Source organism: Euprymna scolopes, chromosome 7 (genome assembly GCF_053919585.1).
Source record: "Euprymna scolopes isolate OS-2025 chromosome 7, ASM5391958v1, whole genome shotgun sequence".
Lineage (NCBI taxonomy): Eukaryota > Metazoa > Mollusca > Cephalopoda > Sepiida > Sepiolidae > Euprymna > Euprymna scolopes.
Window position 1 is genome coordinate 19,546,327 of NC_136488.1, and position 20,355 is coordinate 19,566,681.

The 20,355-nt window shown below is 34.1% G+C and overlaps 1 protein-coding gene across 1 annotated transcript in view; it reads left to right on the plus strand.

The window, feature by feature from the left end:
* LOC145279621 (extracellular signal-regulated kinase 2-like) overlaps positions 1-20,355 on the plus strand; it is a 97,195-nt gene that overhangs the window by 35,834 nt on the left and 41,006 nt on the right. Inside the window, exons 4-7 of the mRNA XM_080130831.1 lie at positions 4,755-4,885; positions 5,195-5,361; positions 9,776-9,915; positions 13,134-13,191. Coding sequence (XP_079986957.1) covers positions 4,755-4,885; positions 5,195-5,361; positions 9,776-9,915; positions 13,134-13,191 — 496 coding nt within the window. The remainder of the gene's footprint in view (positions 1-4,754; positions 4,886-5,194; positions 5,362-9,775; positions 9,916-13,133; positions 13,192-20,355) is intronic.

The following is a 20,355-nucleotide window of genomic DNA, read 5'->3' on the forward strand; positions in this document are numbered from 1 at the left end:
ATTGAAGGTTCAATCCTCAGTGCATGCGACATTCAACATATAATTGCAAAATACTTAGGACTTCTTCCCAATCATGGCTGATGGATTAAGTAAAGGGTTCCGTTTGAAATTCCGTGCAGATTCCCAAGTTTGACAGAAAAATTACTGAGTTCGGCAAGATACACCTGAAGAAGGTCAGAGGTTACATTAGTTGAAACTTTGTGTAAATAACACTCAAGATGAGAACAGTCGTCTGAAGAATTCAAATAATACAAATAAGAATGGATGGATTCTTGAGATGTATTCATTCAATTTGCACGTATATTAATATTTCACATTTTAGCATGACAGAAAATATAACTACTGCTTCAAATTTTTAAACAAAAATGTGACAGACTGACAGACAGAGCTTCTAAAATAATATGACAATATACGTTAACCCGTTTCTTCTTCATTGTTGTCCATCTCTGGTCATAATGGCAACAGTTTTTTTTAGGAGGGAGGGAAGAGTTTCTTGGTTTTTCAACCAAGTCCCCTCTATAATCCTTTGGAAAATCAAATGGAGACGTACCTTTTTTGTTGAGCTATCCACGACTTTTTGATGTTGGTTTTCAATCATAAGTCCTATTTTATCAATCCCAAATGAAATAATACCAACATGTTATCATATCTTGTCGCTCCATCTCTTCAACCAGCAGCGTGCGGTTTCATTACCAACACTGAGGTCTTCGTCCATGCAGTTGGGCCCCAGTGGGTAAGATGTTAAAATGTGTTCGATAGTCTGAACTTGGGCACCACAGGGGCATTCAGCAGTTGTAGAGTAACCCCACATGAGGAGGTTGTCGCCAGTTTTTGCAACTTTTGCCCTTGCCCTATTCAGAGTGACCCACTCCGAACGGGCCAGGTGTGTGCCAGGTGGTAAGGTTTCACTGGGCTCTGGCAGTGCTATATTTGTAGACTGAGGGTCTACCTCTCTCCACATCAGCAGCCAGTAAGAGGATGTAGGAGTGTCCGGTAGTTCCTCCACTGTGGCAAAGCTTCGCCGGGACACAAGTCGTCTAGCCACCTCCGAGTAGCCATAGAGAGGGTGTCTGGGGTCTTCGAGTTGTTTAGTACGCTCAACTCTCGCAATTATATCCCGGCGGACTTTAGGTGGTGGTATGCCACTTAATCGGTATAGGGCTGGTAGAGGTGTGCTTTTTAAGTTTCCGGTTATGATCCGGCAAGCTTTGTGGAGATCTGCGTCAATGCAGTGAGCATGGGCTGAGCGAGACCATATTGCAGAGCTATATTCAGCCGTGGAGTAACATAGGGCTAATGATGTTGTCCTTAGCGTGTGTGGGTCTGCTCCCCAACTCGAGTTAGCCAGTATGTTGACTAAGTTAATTCGAGGCATGATCTTCTTTCGGAGCTTGTCTATGTGTGTCTTGAAGGAGAGAGTTCGGTCCAGTGTGATGCCAAGGTAGACTGGATATGGTTCATTTACTAACTCCTTACCTTCCCATTGGATCTTCAGCGTCCTGTTGGCTATGTGGTTGTTAAGGTGGAAACTATAAACTTTTGTTTTCCCAGGATTGGGATTGAGGAACCATTTCTTATAGTAGGAGGCTAGGGTTTTTAAGGCACTGGAGATTCTTTTCTCAATTGCTTCAAAGCTCTTGTCTTGTGTCGCAAGACATGTGTCATCCGCATAGATGAATCTACGGATGTCTGTAAATTCTGGTAGGTTATTTGTATAGATGTTAAACAAAGTCGGCGCCAAGACAGAACCCTGGGGCAGACCATTCTTCTGTGACCTCCACCGACTCTGCCTACCATCCATTTCAACAAAGAATCTTCGATTCCGGAGAAGAGATTCTATAATGGAAACCATTTTTCTGTTCTTCAAGGTCTGGCCAACTTTCAGCAGAAGTGCTCAGTGGTTGATGGTGTCATAGGCTGCCGTGAGGTCGATAAATACAGCCCCTGTGATTTTTTTTCTTTCATACCCATCCTCTATGTACTGAGTCAAGTTCAGAACCTGACCAACACATGAACCAACATGTTAAAATCAATTAAACAAGGTTAGTTGCTTTTCATGGAACAGATACACATTTTTTTAAATCACAGATTGATGTGTTGAAGAGATTTTCTGACATCGACCTATGTTGGATTTTTTTTCCAAATGTTCACTTTTAATTGAAGAAGGGTTCCTTTTCTTTTCATTTATTTGAAGTTTTTTTTTTCATGGAACAGAAACATTTTTTTCACAGTTCGATGTGATAGAGAATTTCTGAATTCACCTGTCTAGTGAATTATTTAAAATACACATTTTCTTTTTATGAAGAAGAATTTCTTTCTTTATATTTATTTGAAAAGCGTGACTGAAATATTTCGTAATAGATTTTTTCTTAAATAAGTGAAACATTTTTTTCATGAGTGAAAAATTTTCGGAAAGTTCCCGATAGTTAAAAGAGGAGAAAAATGTTCCTGAGTTCACTATCTAAATCAATTATTCCTATGTGCGGCCACATTCATTTACTTTTTTTTTCACAGACCAGAAAGAGTTGCTGTGATTTTTAACCATCATAATTTTTCGTTTTATTTAATGATAGTTTTAGGATCGTCTAGAATTTTTTTAAACTTCACAGGGTCGAGCTTATTCCTAGGCGAGGAATAATCCTGGTCACAGCACCAATATGATAATATAAATTAATCCGTGGTGGGTTAACTTAGTCAAGAAACGTACTAGGAACGGTAACCAATATGGCAATATATATTTTTGGTGGGTGTTACCTGGTCGTCATTGGGACTTTTCTGCTCCACAGGTGTAACAAATGATCATTTGCTGGGGAGAGACACTTGCTCCATCATATGAACGACTCCAGGCCCCACCAGTTTTAATAACTTTCAAAAACAATAAAACATACTTCAGTCTGTTGGACTTCTTTGTTGTTTTCCATCTCTGGTCGTAATGGTAATGATTTCTTAGGGGGAGGGGAGAGTGTCTTGGTTTTTAAACCAGTTCTCCACTGTAATTCTTTCAAAAATCAAATGGATACGTACCTCTTTTGTTGGGCTGTCCATGACTTCTTGGTGTCGGTTTTCTGGTTGGAATGGCAGCTAGCACAAATGGGCTCGGTGGTGAACAATGATTCACAACATAATTTATTTTAAATAAAAGAATCTTAACTTTTTATTATACAAAAAATTATAATATGTTATAAATATAAGAATAATAATAATGGAACTTTTAACAGTTTTAACAGACTTAGCTACCCTTAACTAGCTCATTGTGCTGGGGAAAAAGGGGTTCCCCCTCCTTTTGCGGAGAGACAGAATTATGTGTTTACTCCATGCTGGTTAGTCAAAAGAGAGAGAGAGAGAGAGAGAGAGAGAGAGAGAGAGAGAGAGAGAGAGAGAGAGAGAGAGTTTTAAGAATAGGATTATAGGAAAAACAATGTCCAACTCTTACGCGACATGCCTCATCACTCAGCAAGAATATCTATGTTACTATGCTGAAAGTGGCAACTAAACAAATAGTGTTACAGTAAGATCTACAAACTCATAGCAATGTTGCCTCTCAATATAAATACTCTAACTAATGTGACAATCAGCAAAATCCCATGCCTCCACTGCAGAAGTCTCCTGATACCGGAGAGCCTTTTACTCTGAAGGTTTCTTCCCTAGTACTGTGAAACCTTGGAATTCCTTCCCTGTTTCCTGCTTTGCAGATTGTACTAACATGTAAAAATCTAACTGTAATGTGAACAGACATCTTGCTGTTCAACTCCCTACTTAGAGTGTCCCCATATGCAAGGTCATTAATTCACAGTAATTCCTTATGGCCGAGTTGCAATTTGCCTTATTTGGGGTGAATTTAAGTAAAAGACAAATATATCTGAGTATTTACCAATGGAAATGTTATTTCATGCATGACTGAATGATTGATCAATAGGCAAAGTTTTGCGGCCAGTTTGTTGTGATATCTTTAAGCATTGGTTAAGATATGCGAAGTGGAATTACTGGTAGGTGAAGAGAAGATAACAAGCTAATATGCAAGAAGTGTAAGACAATGGAGATGGATGAGAATTCAGATATGGAGAAAATATAATTAGATGCCAAAGCTATTGAGGCTGTTCAGAAGTTTTGTTACCTTGGTACTACCATTGGAACACAGAGTCGGTGCTAGTCTGATTGCAAGAATGGAGTTCATTACTAACTGTTATGGGGATTCTGTTAATTATTCTATAAACCACAATACTTGTTGCTTCACGAGGGAAGAGAAAAAAAATTGTTATTACAATATTGTTCCCTTGACATAAATAACCCCAAAATCAGCAAAATTCCATGCCTTCACTGTAGACGTCCTATGATGCTGGAGAGACTTTATTCTGAAGGTTTCTTCCCATTGTACTGCTACATTTTAGAATTCTTTCTCTGTTTCCTGCTTTCCAGACTGTACTAACATGTAAAAACTTAAGTGTAATGTGAACAAACATCTGGTTGCTCAACTTCTTAATTGCAAGGTTCTGCTACTGTTCTGATAGAAAATTTCATTTGTGTATTACTAATAGAGATTTGGTGCACAATAGTACCATTAATATAAGTAGTAGTATAGTTTCAGCTTCAGACAAATCCCCATTAGTAATAGAAGTACAATAGTACAATTAACATAATAGTATAGTTTGGGCCTCAGATCGGCAGATACCAAGTTTCCGTTAGTAATTTTATGATCTAAATTAAAATTTCCTTTTTTATAACTTATGAACTACTCCAGTTTTCTTTTTTGTCAGAGACTGACCTCCACAAGGTAATCAAACGAGGCAATATTTTGAAAGATGTTCACAAGCGCTACATCATGTACCAACTGTTAAAAGCCACAAAGTACCTGCATTCTGGTAACGTCATCCATCGAGACCAAAAGGTAATTTGCATACATATTTATGCCAACACTTTAATTTGTTTAATGCTGTGGACTTGACATTAACGGTATACTTTGACTCCCTGGTGTGTCACAGGATGCAGGAGTTCCTAACTCTAAGTCTAATTCTGACATCAACAACATTTTAAAAGAATGAGAGAAGAGTGACCTGTGGGTGGTGGAATAATGTCACCTGAATATGCAGTAATGCCAGATTCACAGTTAAAAAGGCAATCAGTTATTTGTCACACATGTGCATGTGCAATATTTCTCTTCCTTGATTTTAATTATTTGAATCTTTTTGTTTTGTAGCCTTCCAATATTCTGTTAAACACAGATTGTTTGGTGAAGATTTGCGACTTTGGCCTGGCTCGTTCTCTTTCTCAAATTGGGATCGATGAAATGGGGAATCCAAATCTTACCGAATATGTTGCCACACGATGGTACAGAGCACCAGAAATTCTTCTGGCTTCTCACAGGTGAGAGACAGAAAATGCAAATGATTCAAACATTTTTTCTTTTTGTCATTACTAAAGTTAATCTTTGAACTGACTCGATCGGTGGAAAGATTTTAAATTGTTTCAAATTAAAAGAAACTATAATAACAAAAAAAAGGAAAAAGATAACATTTTTATGCACTGGATGAAAGGCGGTGATTAATAATCAGCCTATCTGAGGTTGAGGGTTCAATCCTTACTAGAGGCGATAATAACTAAGAATAAAATAAAATTAACAATTTTACCCGGTTATGGTTGAAAGAATGATAAAATTTAGCCCATTGGATTAAATAAAGGGATGAGTTTAAAATTCTGTATGGGTTTCTGAGTTTTTTTTTTAATTTTAATTTTTTAACTTTTTTTTAATCAATTTTCACCCCAAACAAGGCAAAGTGCCACTTTGAAGTAGGGGGCTACTATCGGGGACATAAGTTGCAGGGGCATTATGAAGGGAGATGAGTAGCAAGATGTTTGTTCACATTACACTTGAACTTCTGCATATCAGTACAGTTCGGAGAGCAGAATCCTGGAAGGGAGTTCCAAAGTCCTGTAGTTATGGGGAAGAAACTATTGGAGTAAAAGACTTTCTTACACCTAGGGATCTCTACTGTAAACGGGTGGGACTTAGTTGCTTATCGGGTTTGTTGGGGGTAGTCATGTTGAGGAGGTACAAGTGCTTGTAGTTCGTCAGAGCATTCACCATTAAAGTAGAACAGGCAGAGGGATGCAACATTTCGTCGATGGGACTTAGATGACAGTTCAGGACCTATCAGGATGGCGATTCTCTTTTGAACCCTGTCCAGGAATGAGAGACAAGCAGCAGATGCACCAGCCCAAATGTGACAACAGTACTCCATACATAGGCAAATGGTGGTCTTATAGAGGTACAGGATACTTTGAGGCGTAAGTAGTTTTCTAGCATGGTAGAGAGAGCCCACCTTCTTTGCAGCAACCTTGGCAATGCTCTCAATGTATATATTCCACTTCATGTTCCCTGTAAACATTAGGCCGAGGAGTTTAAAGGAAGTACTTTCAGGTTCTTGGCCATTGCTATTGGTGGTAGAAAAGGTTTCTTGTAATTATTGAAAATTATTGAAGGAAACAAGCTTAGTCTTGGCAGCATTGAATGTGACCATCCATTTTTGTCCCCATTCCACTACAGATTGGAGGTCTTCCTCTAGTGTTTCTGGCATTTCCTTAGATATGTGTTCATTTGTTTTCCCCTCGTGCCTATTATAGAGAGTGGTGTCATCAGCAAATATAACCATCTTTTTTTTTTCTTTTTTTTTTTTTTACAAAGGCATCACCACATTATCAAGGCCCAGAGGCCACTCAAGGATAAGGGTTAAAGAGTGTACAGTAGAAATTGGTCAATATAGTAATCATTAGTAATGAAAATTTGGTAAATTTGATAACTTATATGGAACGGCTCATCAAGAACTTATTAACTTTAGACTTGAACACAACCATATTGTAGTCAGCCGGAAAGCAGGAAAACGGAAGACAATTCCACAGGCGTGCAGTTCTAAGAAAGAAGCTTTGTTCATGGAATCTACGTTTAGGTTTAGGCACAGATAAAGAGAGGGGGAATTATTGATAGTGTTTACAGCTAGACGAGTGTTTCTTGTGAAAGTTTGGCGAGGGGGGACCATAGATTGAAGCTCAGTTGAACACTTTCCATGAAAATAACGATACATCAGAGACAAACTCGCAACATCTCTTCTGTGAGATAGAGGTTGCAAGGAGGAGAAAAGGACATCTCCTACGAGGCTACAAAGTCTATTTTGAACTCTATCAAGGCAGGACAAGTCCTTTCTAGCAGCTCCTGCCCAGATGTGGCAACAGTATTCCATCCTTGGACGTATCTGGCTCTTATATAGATAGAGAATAGCATCAGCAGTGAGATATCTACCGGATCGAGAGAAAGATCCCACCATTTTTCCAGCGGCCTTGGCAACAGATTTGATATACGTGTTCCATTTAAGATCAGGAGTAATGGTCAAGCCCAGAAGCTTGTCAAAACTTGAGGCCTCCTGAAGACGAGAGCCATTCATTTCAATTGATGACAAATGTGGATTAGAATGTTGATGATGTAAAGAGAGAAGCTTGGTTTTAGATGCATTAAAAGTAACCAGCCACTCCTTTCCCCATTGTACTACGTGCTCAAGATCAGAGGAGAGAGAATTGGAGAGAACTTGCTCGTTTACTGTCTTAGATGTGGTACCATAAATGGTAGTGTCGTCAGCATAAATGTCTACAAATGATGTAAGGATATGATTTGGAAGATCATTAATGTAGATCAGGAAAAGAGTTGGGCCCAGGATGGATCCCTGAGGGACACCGGCATTAATACTGTGAGCTTCTGATTTTTGCCCCTCAACTACTACTCTTATGAACCTATCAGAAAGAAATGATTTAATAATTGAGAAGACTTTTCCAGCTATACCATAGCTAGCGATTTTATGAAGTAAACCTTTATGCCATACCCTATCAAAGGCTTTAGATATGTCAAGAGCAATTGCCCTAGAAAGATTGCCACCATCGAGAGATTTGCTAATCCTATGAGATATAACTGTAAGCACATGTGCTGTAGATCTAGCAGAACGGAAACCATATTGAGTGTCACTAAGAAGGTTATTTTTGTTGAGATGGTTGATTACTTCTGTATTTAACACAGATTCCAGCAACTTACTCATGACGCACAGGAGACTTATTGGCCTGTACTGAGAGGGGGATGAGCGATCACCTGAATTCTTAAATACAGGGCGTACTGATGAGATTTTCCAGGGAGATGGGAAACTATTCTCCTTAAGACAACGTTTAAACAGTTTTGTAAGTATGGGCGCTAGTTCAGGTTGAAGTTTTTTGAGTACTATAATTGGAATACCGTCAGGGCCAGTTGCTTTACTCGAATCAAGGTTTTTGATTAGCTTGGCAACATCACGTACAGATATATCCGAAACAATTTTATCAGGGAAGTCATTTATGAATATCAGGAATAATAAAGGTCCAAGGATAGACCCCCGAGGTACTGCCGCATTTATTTATTTGAAAAGAAGTTCATATAAATATAACAAGCACGAAAGAAACCTTTTCTCTTTTTTTACAACCAAAATCTAATTGTACATTTTCTTCTTCATTATGGTGTCTTGTGTGTACTAACGGCAACTAATGCAACAAGCATAGCAGGATACAGAAACTATACAGCAACAATAACAACGACAATGACAACACCTGCAATGGACAAGGTCATCAAACTAACAGCTAACATTTCATAGTTTGTCACCGGTTTAATAATTGCAGTTCCCTACATGTGCGTTATTAGTACTTGTCCCGCTACATACAAAGAAATGTATTTTGATGTGCATAGAATTGTGTGTTCAAAAGTCAAGTCATGTTTTTTTAAACATCAGGTCATGTTTTTTTTTAATTTTTAAAAACGTCAGGTTATGTTTTTTTTTAATTTTTTTAAAACATCAGGTTATGTTTTTAAAATTTTTAAAAACGTCAGGTTATGTTTTTTAATTGTTTAAAACGTAAGGTCATGTTTTCAAAAAGATTTTTAAAACATCAGCTTATGTTTTTTTTTTTTAATTTTTAAAAACGTCAGGTTATGTTTTATTAAACGTCAGGCCATGTTTTTTTGTAAATTTTTAAAAACGTCAGGTTATGTTTTTTTTTAAATTTTTAAATCATCAGATCATGTTTTTTTTGTAAATTTCGTTAAAACGTCAGGTTATGTTTTTTTTTAATTTTTAAAAACGTCAATGTATGTTTTTTTTTTTAATTTTTAAAACGTCAGATTATGTTTTTTAAAATTTTTTTAAAAACGTTAAGTTATGTTTTTTTTTTTTAATTTTTAAACGTCAGATTATGTTTCATTTAAAAAAATTTTTAAAACGTCAGATTATGTTTTAAAAATTTTTTTTAAAAACGTTAAGTTATGTTTTTTTTTAAATTTTTAAACGTCAGATTATGTTTCATTAAAAAAATTTTTAAAACGTCAGATTATGTTTCATTTAAAAATTGTTTTAAAACGTCAGGTTATGTTTTTTTTTTAAATTTTTTAAAAAACGTCAGGTTATGTTTTTTTTTTTAATTTTTTAAAAAACGTCAGGTTATGTTTTTTTTTTAATTTTTTAAAAAACGTCAGGTTATGTTTTTTTATTAATTTTTTAAAAAACGTCAGGTTATGTTTTTTTTTAATTTTGTAAAAATCATCAGTTCATGTTTTTTTTTTGTAAATTTTGTTAAAACGTCAGGTTATGTTTTTTTTTAATTTTTAAAAACGCCAGGTTATGTTTTTTTTTTAATTTCTAAAAACGTTAGGTTATGTTTTTTTTAATTTTTTAAAACGTCAGATTATTTTTTATTTTTTTATTTTTTACAACGTCAGGTATACAAAAGGTGTGGATATGTGGAGCTTGGGTTGTATACTTGGAGAAATGTTGTTGGGCAAACCATTGTTTCCTGGTACATCTAGTCTCAACCAAATTGAACACATCATGAGTATCATCAACCCCCCAACAAAAGATGGTGAGTTAATTTTCAATGCTATTCAATCATTTGGTTAAGGCATAGGTCGAATCTCTTCTCTCTCCCTATTTTTTGTTCAGTTTTTAGCAGGGGTGTAGTTTCCTATGTTAGTCTAATGTAAAATGGTGCTCCTTCGTCACTTGATTTTCAAGCAACGAAATCATGTTAGCTTATGGGTTTTACAGAATTTTTACTATCAGCAATAATTTTTTGTTAAAATGTTGTGGAATAAAAAGTGATTGTTGCAATATTTTGAGATTGATGGGGTATGATCCCACACAGTCGGAAGATTCTATTTATAAACGATGCTGCTAAGAACTGACGAATCAAATTAATTCACGTTCTGCTACCAACCAATCAGAAACCAGAAATGCTTCATAAATATTAAACCTTTTCTGGAGCAATTTCACATGTTCTTTTCCCGGGTTTCGACATGGTAAGAATATTTAGAATCTGAAATAATAAATGACACACAATATCGCGAAATTATAGGTAGTCTTATATATTTAATGACTGCAACCAGGCCCGACATATGCTATACAGTAACAAAACTGTCACAAAAATTATCACGACCGACAAGGAAGGATTTAAACAGAGCTAAACAATTCATACGTTATTTAAAAGGAACTAAAGAACAGAAGTTCCACTTATGAGAAGGCTCTTACTTTTTTGCATGAATATCAGCGGAAACCCCTAGGGGTAATGCTTAGACTATATAGATTTCTATATATCAAAAAAAAAAAAATAAATAAATAAATAAATAAAAAAAATTAGTCCTGGACAAGACGTTAAACTGTATCCATTTTTATTTGTATTAACACTTTAACCTACTAATACTTTTGCTTAGAGAGAAAAAAAAAAAAAATTTGTAATTTTCCTTTTTGACATTTGAACAAAATTAAAAATGGCGTCTTTTTAAATGCTAAAATTCTAAGATCCAAATGATTTCTAATTTTTGTTATGTCTAAGTAAATATAAAAATATATATTTATTTTTGAGCAGAACAAACACAAGGGACTTCCCCATTATAAAAAATAGGGAGGATGTTGCAATATTTTGAGATTGATGGGGTATGATCCCACACAGTCGGAAGATTCTATTTATAAACGATGCTGCTAAGAACTGACGAATCAAATTAATTCACGTTCTGCTACCAACCAATCAGAAACCAGAATTGCTTCATAAATATTAAACCTTTTCTGGAGCAATTTCACATGTTCTTTTCCCGGGTTTCGACACGGTAAGAATATTTAGTTCTGTGCAACTGTCTACTACAAACAAGTCACCTCCCAGGACTTGTGTGTTACAGCGAACCATCTGAAACTGTTCTGAAACTCAAAATGGCTTACACTTCTAGAGTAATCTTCATTACTTATATAATTAACTTAGTCCAAAAAGGTGTAACATTTTTCATAAGAAAATAAAGTTCTTTATACATATGTGCATGGGCTATTTATTCTCTCCTTTGTCACTATTTTGTCTAGTGGTGGCTATAGAAATAAGCTTCTTTTCATGATAAAAAGAGGACACAAGGAGACGTTCGCTGAGTTTTTATAAATGGTTTTATTTCCAAAGAATTGACTTATGGTATCCTAGCTAATGAGCTACAAGTCCATTGCATTTGCAACCATTTGTTAGATATTAGCTGGCAACCCCGGGAAAAAAAAATATTCAATGGGTTGCACACACGCAAATGGATTCAATGTGAAGAATACAGGACTTTCCACCATTGTCTAATGGAATGCATAATTTGACCCAGAAATATGTGAGAGGATATCGGTCAAAGATCAAAACAATAGACAAAGAAAATATTAAATATTCCAATAGGAAAAAATGCTTTTATATATAAAATCATGACAAAGAAAAATGTAGTCAGTTGGTCAGAGAGAGCAAGGCTCGTCATTATTTCTTCACTACCCAACTAACTACACACTACATCACATGCCTTTCAGAAACGTCAAAACACAGAATATAAATTTATAATCAAAAGCTGATTTGTCGGTGTGAAATAAAAGCAATATATTTTTTGTATATCAACTATGTCGTGCTTTTTACTTTGCTGTTAGTGTGTGTATATATTTGTACCAACGACACAAGTAGATGTTTACACTTATATAGACTGGACAAACGCATTTTAAACAACCGGCCACAGTGAATATGTAACATATTAACAGATTTCATCAAGTTGGAGAGCCAACTTCCTTGAGTTGAGGAGAACTGTTTAGCAGCAGTTTATTCATGAGAATATAGAAAGAAAAAAAAACAATATGGTCGACAGTGCTACTTATATTAATACGTTGTTTGTTCACAATTAAGATATTTTATATATATATATATATATATATATATATATATATATATATATATATATATATATATATATATATATATATATATCTTTATTTCTTGTCTTCATAAAATAATGCAAAAACATACAGTTTATTTAGAATATTTCTACTTATATTTTATAACATTTTATTTATTTATTCTAACATGTTTTCTTCTTTTGGTTGTTAAAGTTATAATCCTTGAACTAACTAGAATTACCTACTTTAACTGAATCTTTATTTTTCTAGATTAGTTTCTCTTCCTCAGTAGTTACTTTTTTTACATTGAAAGATAATTAAATTGCATAAATCGATGGAAATATTTTAAATTATTTCAAATTAAAACAAACTCTAATAATAAAAAATAAAAAATAACATTTTATGCACTGGATGTAAGGCGATGGTTAATAATTAATGTATCTGAGGTTGAGGGTTCAATCTTTACTACGGGCGATAATAACTAAGAATAAAATAAAATTAACAATTTTACCCAGTTATGGTTGAAAATTGAATCGAGAAATGGGATGCAGCATATCACCATGGATAAATTAATTAGATATTTTGTAAACTTAGTTTTCATATTTCTTCCATCCCCATTTTTTTTTCTTTTGCAAATATAACATTTTATATACCGTCAACCAAACCAACAAAAAATGTAACACTTCTATTTTTTTTTCACTACTAAAATCAAAAACAATAAAGATTTTTTTGCAAACTTCTCTCTGGTGGAGAAAGCAAATACATACCCGGGCAACTTCGAGTAGAGTTGTTTAGTTTTCTCATAAAAATATCTTAAAATATATTATTTATGATAGATTTGTTTTAATAAATCATGCAATTGTTTATGAAAAAATGTTTTTTCAAATGAAAAATTGTTTCTTTTTGTTTTAGATATTGAAAGTATCCGTTCTGCCTATGGAGCGTCCATTTTAGAAAAAGCTTCAATCAGGTGAGATCAGCTGATTTATTTACTGTCTACCCGACGTTGCCTGAGATGTAGTGAATTCATTTTCGTTTTTAATTTTTATTTGTTTTCACATTTTTAATAACTCCTGTCTTATTCCTCAATTTATATGAATTATCTTCCTTGATTTTTATTTTTAGATGATTATTATGCCGGACTAAAGCAATCGCTTTAATAAATTACACTGCCTGATCTTGATTCACAATCATAAACCTACACCATTACAACAGATGAATTAACCAATTCTGTTCAGAATTAAACTTGCCGTGCTAGATCAGTTTTAAAGGGTGATAAAGGAACGTTCAAATATTTAGTATAATTTTAACATCAACCTTCATTGCTTGTTGCTATAGAATTGATAAAAAAGTTTACTTAGTTTTGTCTTTTCAAATTGATCAGGATACTTGTCTTTACAATCTTTGGTGGAGTTTATTTGGGTATTCTTTGTTTCTAGGATTATTCAACAGAAACTCATCAATTTCATCTGAGAGATGAATATGTTTTTTTTTTCAAGATGACTACAAAACATTTTACTGTCATCCAGTTGCCATTATATGCACAGTGTCGGTTGATAAATTTTGGATAGGTGGAGTTCGTCAGTCCTAGAATGCAGGCCATCTAGGGGAAGATAAACCTTGATTTCAAACCTCCCCTACCTTGTAAAATATCCACAATGGGAATGACTTCAGGAGTAAGCCTTGAGGAAAAATCTGGAGTGATTCATCATTACTTACAACTTTATTCTACCACTTCCTGCAAAGACATTGGTGCCGAACTGGATTGTTAGATTATGCCAGGGTGACATCGAATTGCTTTGCTGATAGTCGATTTAGAAAATTGACTATTATTATTGAAAAGTAAAATGTTAGATAATAAACATAAGAAAAAGGTATGACGAGAGAATGTTTAGAAAGAAATGAATTTTTAGTAAAATATTTAGGTTAACTTAGAGACAAGCAAGGAAAGAATACGGTGGATAAACAAAATAGGTTTTCAAACCAGGAATGCAGTCTTGAGAGTTGAGTGTTAAAATACTAAACAAATAAGGTTTCTAAAATAACAGATAGAAAAACGTGATTCAAAAGTCACATGTTAAAAGATGTGAGTTGAATTAGGTCATAGCAAGGATTAGTTTGACTATATTCAAGCAGAGTTATGGGTTAAAAGATTAAAGAGAGAGAGAGTTTGATGGACAAAGAGAGTTAGAGGTTGGAATCAGGACCTTTAATGTATGGGTAAATGCAGGATCTAAAGATGCGTGCAATCTTCCAACACAAAAACGTTTGAAATAAAAGCTGTCCGAAAATATAACTGGAACCTTCCAGCCGTTTTTTTTTGATAGATGTTCATTTCAGTTTTAGCTGGTTCATCAACCAAGATCCCCAGATGAATGAAGGTAATGTTTTCCTGTTTGGCAAGATATAATTCCCCAGAAGATGGTTCGTATGTTTCTGGATAAAATGTTATATGTCTTGTTTGTTGAACTGTTGTTGAAGGTAGATATATCTGCTTATCATATGTGTTATAAATGTACAAACACACACACAACAAACATTATGTAGATGACTATACATCCCTGTTTTATATACACTCGCGATACACACCTCCAAGTTATACAGAACCCCACTATCCAACAGTATTAGCTTAACGCAACCACTTCTTTCTTATGCAAATTAATGCCTTTATATTTTTAAACCACACACTCCCATGATTTTTAAAAATTATTTCACATCATATAGACCTTTGCTTAGTCCATGTAAGAGAAGGTAAACTCTGAATTTAAATCTATCAATGAAAAAGGTTTCAAGAGAAAACCTTGAGGTAAAATCCAGTATGGAGTCCCTAAGACAGTTCATTATTTCCTACAATTTTATTCTACCAATCCTTGCAAAAATATTGGTGCCAAACTGTATCAGCTTTGATGTTTCTTTGGATCTATCAACAATGTGGAGAGGGGGGACGTGCTGTGTGGGCAAGAACCTGTCCTCCATATCTTATTGTGAAGACTCTCGTTCAAAGGATTTATCACCCATGGTTTACCCAAACCAATGGGAGCCTATTAGATAGATCCCAATTGAGGAATGTCAGCATTATTCAACTGTGTCATTGTGTGCTATGCCAGGAAGCGAATAGCCATGTTGACTTTCTTCAGAAACATTTGTAGGAAAACATGTAGGTGAGTATTTTCTTTCAGTTCTTGTGTCTAATTTGGCCCTCAAATTGTTGAGAAGGGTGACATCCAATGGTATTAATTCTTCAGTTCGCAAATCCTTTTTAGTTTATTTATGTTGCTCAAAGTTTGTTGTCTTCATATAAATGCGATTCTTTTTTGTTGTTTTGGCTGCTGCTGATTTCTTACTCCTTGATGAGTGCGTCTTTGATATTTTCAGGTTTGGGTAATGGTGCATAAAAGGAGACGCTAACTTTTAAACACACCGGAAGTTGGCATACGCGTCTCTCAATTTAAGTATGGAAGCACAGAATCGATACAATTTTCAATTATATTTTATGTTTATTTTTTTTCACCCCCTTATAATAAAAATATATAAAAATATGTAAACTTCTTTATCAATTATTCTTTTATTCTTTAATCGCATAAAAAAATATGCGATTAAAAAAAAACAAAAAAACAATTGATAAAAAAGTTTATGTATTTTCATATATTTTTATAAATTTTATAAATTTTTTGTTAATATATTTTTTCAAACGTATTTGGGTTTTGTGTTTTGGATTTTTCTTTTAAATATAGTTAGTTTTATTATTTAAACCTGCATAATCTATTTGTGCTTATAATGTTGTTTGAATGTAGTGTTTTTAACATTTGTGAAATATTCACATTTTTTAAATGTTAAACTATTTTTAAACTGATAAAATTGTGACACATTAATATTTTTTCATGTTTCTGTCAATAAATATATTTTTAAAATAGTTAAATAGTTTTACAAAATATATAACATATTAACTTAAATCCACATAGTTATTTGCAATAAAAAATAATTGCTAAAAAAATTGTAATAGATTACGCAGGTTTATAAAAAAAACTAACTACATTTGAAAAAAAAAAAGCAAAATCTAAATATGTTTGAAAAATATATTAACAAAAAATTTATAAAATTTATAAAAATATATAAAAATACATAAACTTTTTTTATTAATTTTTTTTACTCGCATATCTTTTTAAATAACTATGTTTAATTAAGTTTAAAAAATAAACATAAAATATAATTGAAAATTGTATCGATTCAATGTTACCTAAATTGAGAGACGCGTGTGCCAACTTCCAGTGTGTTTAAGAGTAAATCCCTCCTTTTATGTACGATTACCAGGTTTGTTTTTATCATTTGCTGCTTTCATATTTTTCCTTTTGGTCAAACACATCCGTGGTCAATGGTTCTTGCATCCACATGCTGAGATAATTCCTTTCACATATCGCAAAAGGAATATGATCAGGCTAGTGTTTGATAGCACCAATATCCTAGCATCTTCTCTTTTGAATTTTAGTCAATAGTTTCATGTGCTCTGCAATCATGAAGAACCATTTAAAGCGTCAATTTTTCTCCTTTTAGCTAGAAGCTGTCTTGTAATTCCATATGTTGGGTTCCTTCAATAATTTGCTAAATTAAGCATTCCTCTGTTTCTTGTGCATCATGAAAATGACATTTTCGTTCATCCCCTGACAAAGGAGGGATTGGACCTAGTAATTCACTCCCATTCGTCCGTTCCTCCATTCAGTTGTTCGCACTTTTTTCAATAACCACGCCTTGGATTTTTTTTTGAAAGTTTGCACAAACATTAGTCATGGTGAAAATAAATTTTTGCCAGAACGGATTTTCCAGGATAACTCTGTTTGCTCCATTATAGGAGTACATATGCCCCCAAATCATTTGTCCATTCATTTGTTTGCACTTTTATCGATAACCATTGCTTAAATTTTTTGAAATTTTACACAAACATTAGTCATGGTGAAAGTAACTTTTTTATTCAGAACCTTTCAAATCCAATTTTTGATGTTAATCAAAGACATAACTTGGCTCACTGCAGTTAACACTCCCAACATACAGTTTCATCATGATCACTATGTCCAATGTCAAAATCATCATTTCCTTCAATGACAAACTTACAGCATTCGGTCCAAGGATTCCACTTGCGTGTGGCAAGTTTGCCTTCTTTTGTTGATTCATCACAATCATAATTTCTTGCAGCCTTCAGCGTATTATGACAATGCACACCAAGGAAAACAGTCTCTTTGCATAACATGCATTGCACAAGGTATGTTTCACTTTCACAGCATTCACCTTCCTTGACATAGCAGTCCTCTTCTATATCTAAGTCACTCTCGAAATTCTCTTTCCAGACTTATTTATACATGGAGAGTGACCCTGCATGCTCGGCTTGTTGTGTTTGACAAGACATCCTTTATACTCTCATTTGTCTTCTTTTACTTCTGTAAAAAAAAAAAATGTGCAATTTGGAAATTAATATAAGTTTCTCTTCATTTTCGAACATTCAAGAACTAAACTTTTGGAGACATTTTTTTTCCGTTAGCAAAGCAATATGAATGACCTGTTTTAAATTATCTGTTTCTTTAATAATATACATCCCTGTAAGGGTAGCTGCTCATGTAATTGTGAGGCAAGGATTGCGCAATTCCCAACCACACCTCTCCTAAATTGGCATTGCTTGGGTCCAGCGGCAAGAAGAAGCCCAAGACTGACTGTAAACAATGCCAAGATAAGCAGAGAGCATATACAGCAGCTGGAATTCCTAAATGGTCGCCCATTTTAATATTGACCAGACTCAATGTTGCTTAACTTTGGTGATCTGACGAATTCAACACGAATTTCCCATGTATATATTATTGCTAGAATAATTTAAAAATAACCACACAAGGTGTTTTAGTTGAGAGATGTTATCATTAGAAGTCGCACTGCTCTCTTTTATTATTTCCTGAAACACAGTAGAACCCCTGGATACGGCATTAAAAATTAGTTACAAAATACAGTACAGTAAATAATACACAGGTATAGAATGAAATAATGTCATAAATAACACGGTAAGGCGAGGCAAATACCCTAACCAGGGTCCAGAGAAACATTCCACATCGTAACCTGAAAAAACGTTTCCTAGGGCCATCGTATCTAGGGGTTCTATTGTACGTTTTCGGTCCAAAGAAACTCTGAAGGGAGATAATCTTATAAATCTTTTCCTTTTTTGCTTTTTTGTTTTTCTTATCTAATTCAGTCACATTTTGTCTTTTCCTTTAAATTCTTGCCATTTAGTCTATTTTAGTCTCTATATTTCTCACTAGTTTTAATACCCCCCCCTTCCCTTAATTATCTACTTCTTATCTTCTTATTGACCAAGCCAGTAAAATACTTTACTATTGGCTGTCATTCACAGCTGGACACGGTTGCATGCGGTAACAATTTTACTTGCTTTTCCTTTCAATGTATTAGATTACAAAAAATACACCCACAAAATTAAATAAAAAGAAAACTGTACATAGGGAAAAAGGTATATAAAATCACTTGAGGAAAAAGAAATACGCCGGACATAAAATAAATAAACAAATAAACCGATTAGAACGCAATTAAAATGAAAGGAAGATAACTATTGAAAATACAATCTTTCTTCTCTCCGGCATATAGCTAAGTTCATAGTCAATAATCCCGGTTCGTTTAGTGTAGACTTGCCTACCTTTGCGTATTAGAAATAAAGAGATTACTGGGCATGCGCGGTAAGGATTCCAGAAATAAAGATACGTTTGGGGAAAAAACGTATCAGTTTAACAATTACACAAAATGTAAACACATGTATATCTTTTCACTTTTGTTCTTTCTTTTCATCTTTCGTTTCGGTCTACAACATTATATCCAGTGATGAGAATTGAAGTGACGAGCTCACCTTCTCTACCACATAAAAAAGAAAATCTGTACAAGAAAGTTTATTTATCTCAAAAGCAACATGGCTAACAATTTGCCCTCCCCCAAATTTCAGCATCAATTCCAACCAAAATACAATTGACATTCGCTGGCAAAAATTGATAGATAAATTGGAAAACTTGTTTATTGCATTAGAAAACGGTACTGACAAAAAAAAAAGAAAAACCCCCTCTTTTTACAGTACGATGGAGACGTAGTTTTCGATATATTTCATAATTTCATTGCCAAACAGAAAAGTGGAAGATAATAAAATCAAATCAATATGAAACAGCGAAGAAATCCTAACTAACCATTCCATGTTTAAAAAAAAAAAAACATACCATACGAAATTTTCAAATTTCGATGCATGATGTAAAATAAAAACGAGAATTTGGACTCTTACTATGTCAAACTAAGAATTCTAGCATTCATATGTATAGAGTACAGACCAGAAAATGTTGGCTCAGACATTGCAAGGCCATTTATCTTCTAAGGTTAGAATAAGGGTGCTTAACGATAACTCTACCCTCAAATATTATACAAAGTCAGGGAACTTGAACTTGCTCACAAACTAGCTGCAGGCATAGAACAAAAGGAAGTCTGTGCAATTTCATCTTACACCAGTGTTATGTCGTCACGGAATATAACTGGTTGTTAAATGTGGGAATTACAAGAAGACATCGTATTTGGCATCAAATTATTTTTTTTTAAACAGAAAAATAATAAAACGTTAGAGCAACAGATTATGCGAAATGCTGTGTCAGCCATCTTGAAAAAGTCTTCCCCCTTCTCATCCAGAGGAGACAACTCGTTGCTTTTCGGTTATTTCCCTTTATAACAACCAGCAACAAAAACCACAAGTGATACACATGCAGAAACGAAGTCAATAAAAATACCAACAACTCTAATAGCGTATGTCAATCATGGATACACACAAAATAGTAACCATCATTTTAGCCTGAGACCCTAATCACGTAGTGAGAGAAATTAAAGATGGCCGACAGGCCTGTTACTACTGTGGATGTTCAACAACACACATGATATATTATGCGATAAAGCAATAGTATAGGAATTGCCTTGAACGGAACAAATTTGGTAAAGTTTGTAATTAAAGCCGATAAGACATATTACTTGCTAATATTCCAATGAAACTATATTCCATTTTACATCAAGTGATTACTTGGTAATAACAGTGAAAATTCTAACATCAACAAGGACGCCCATGACC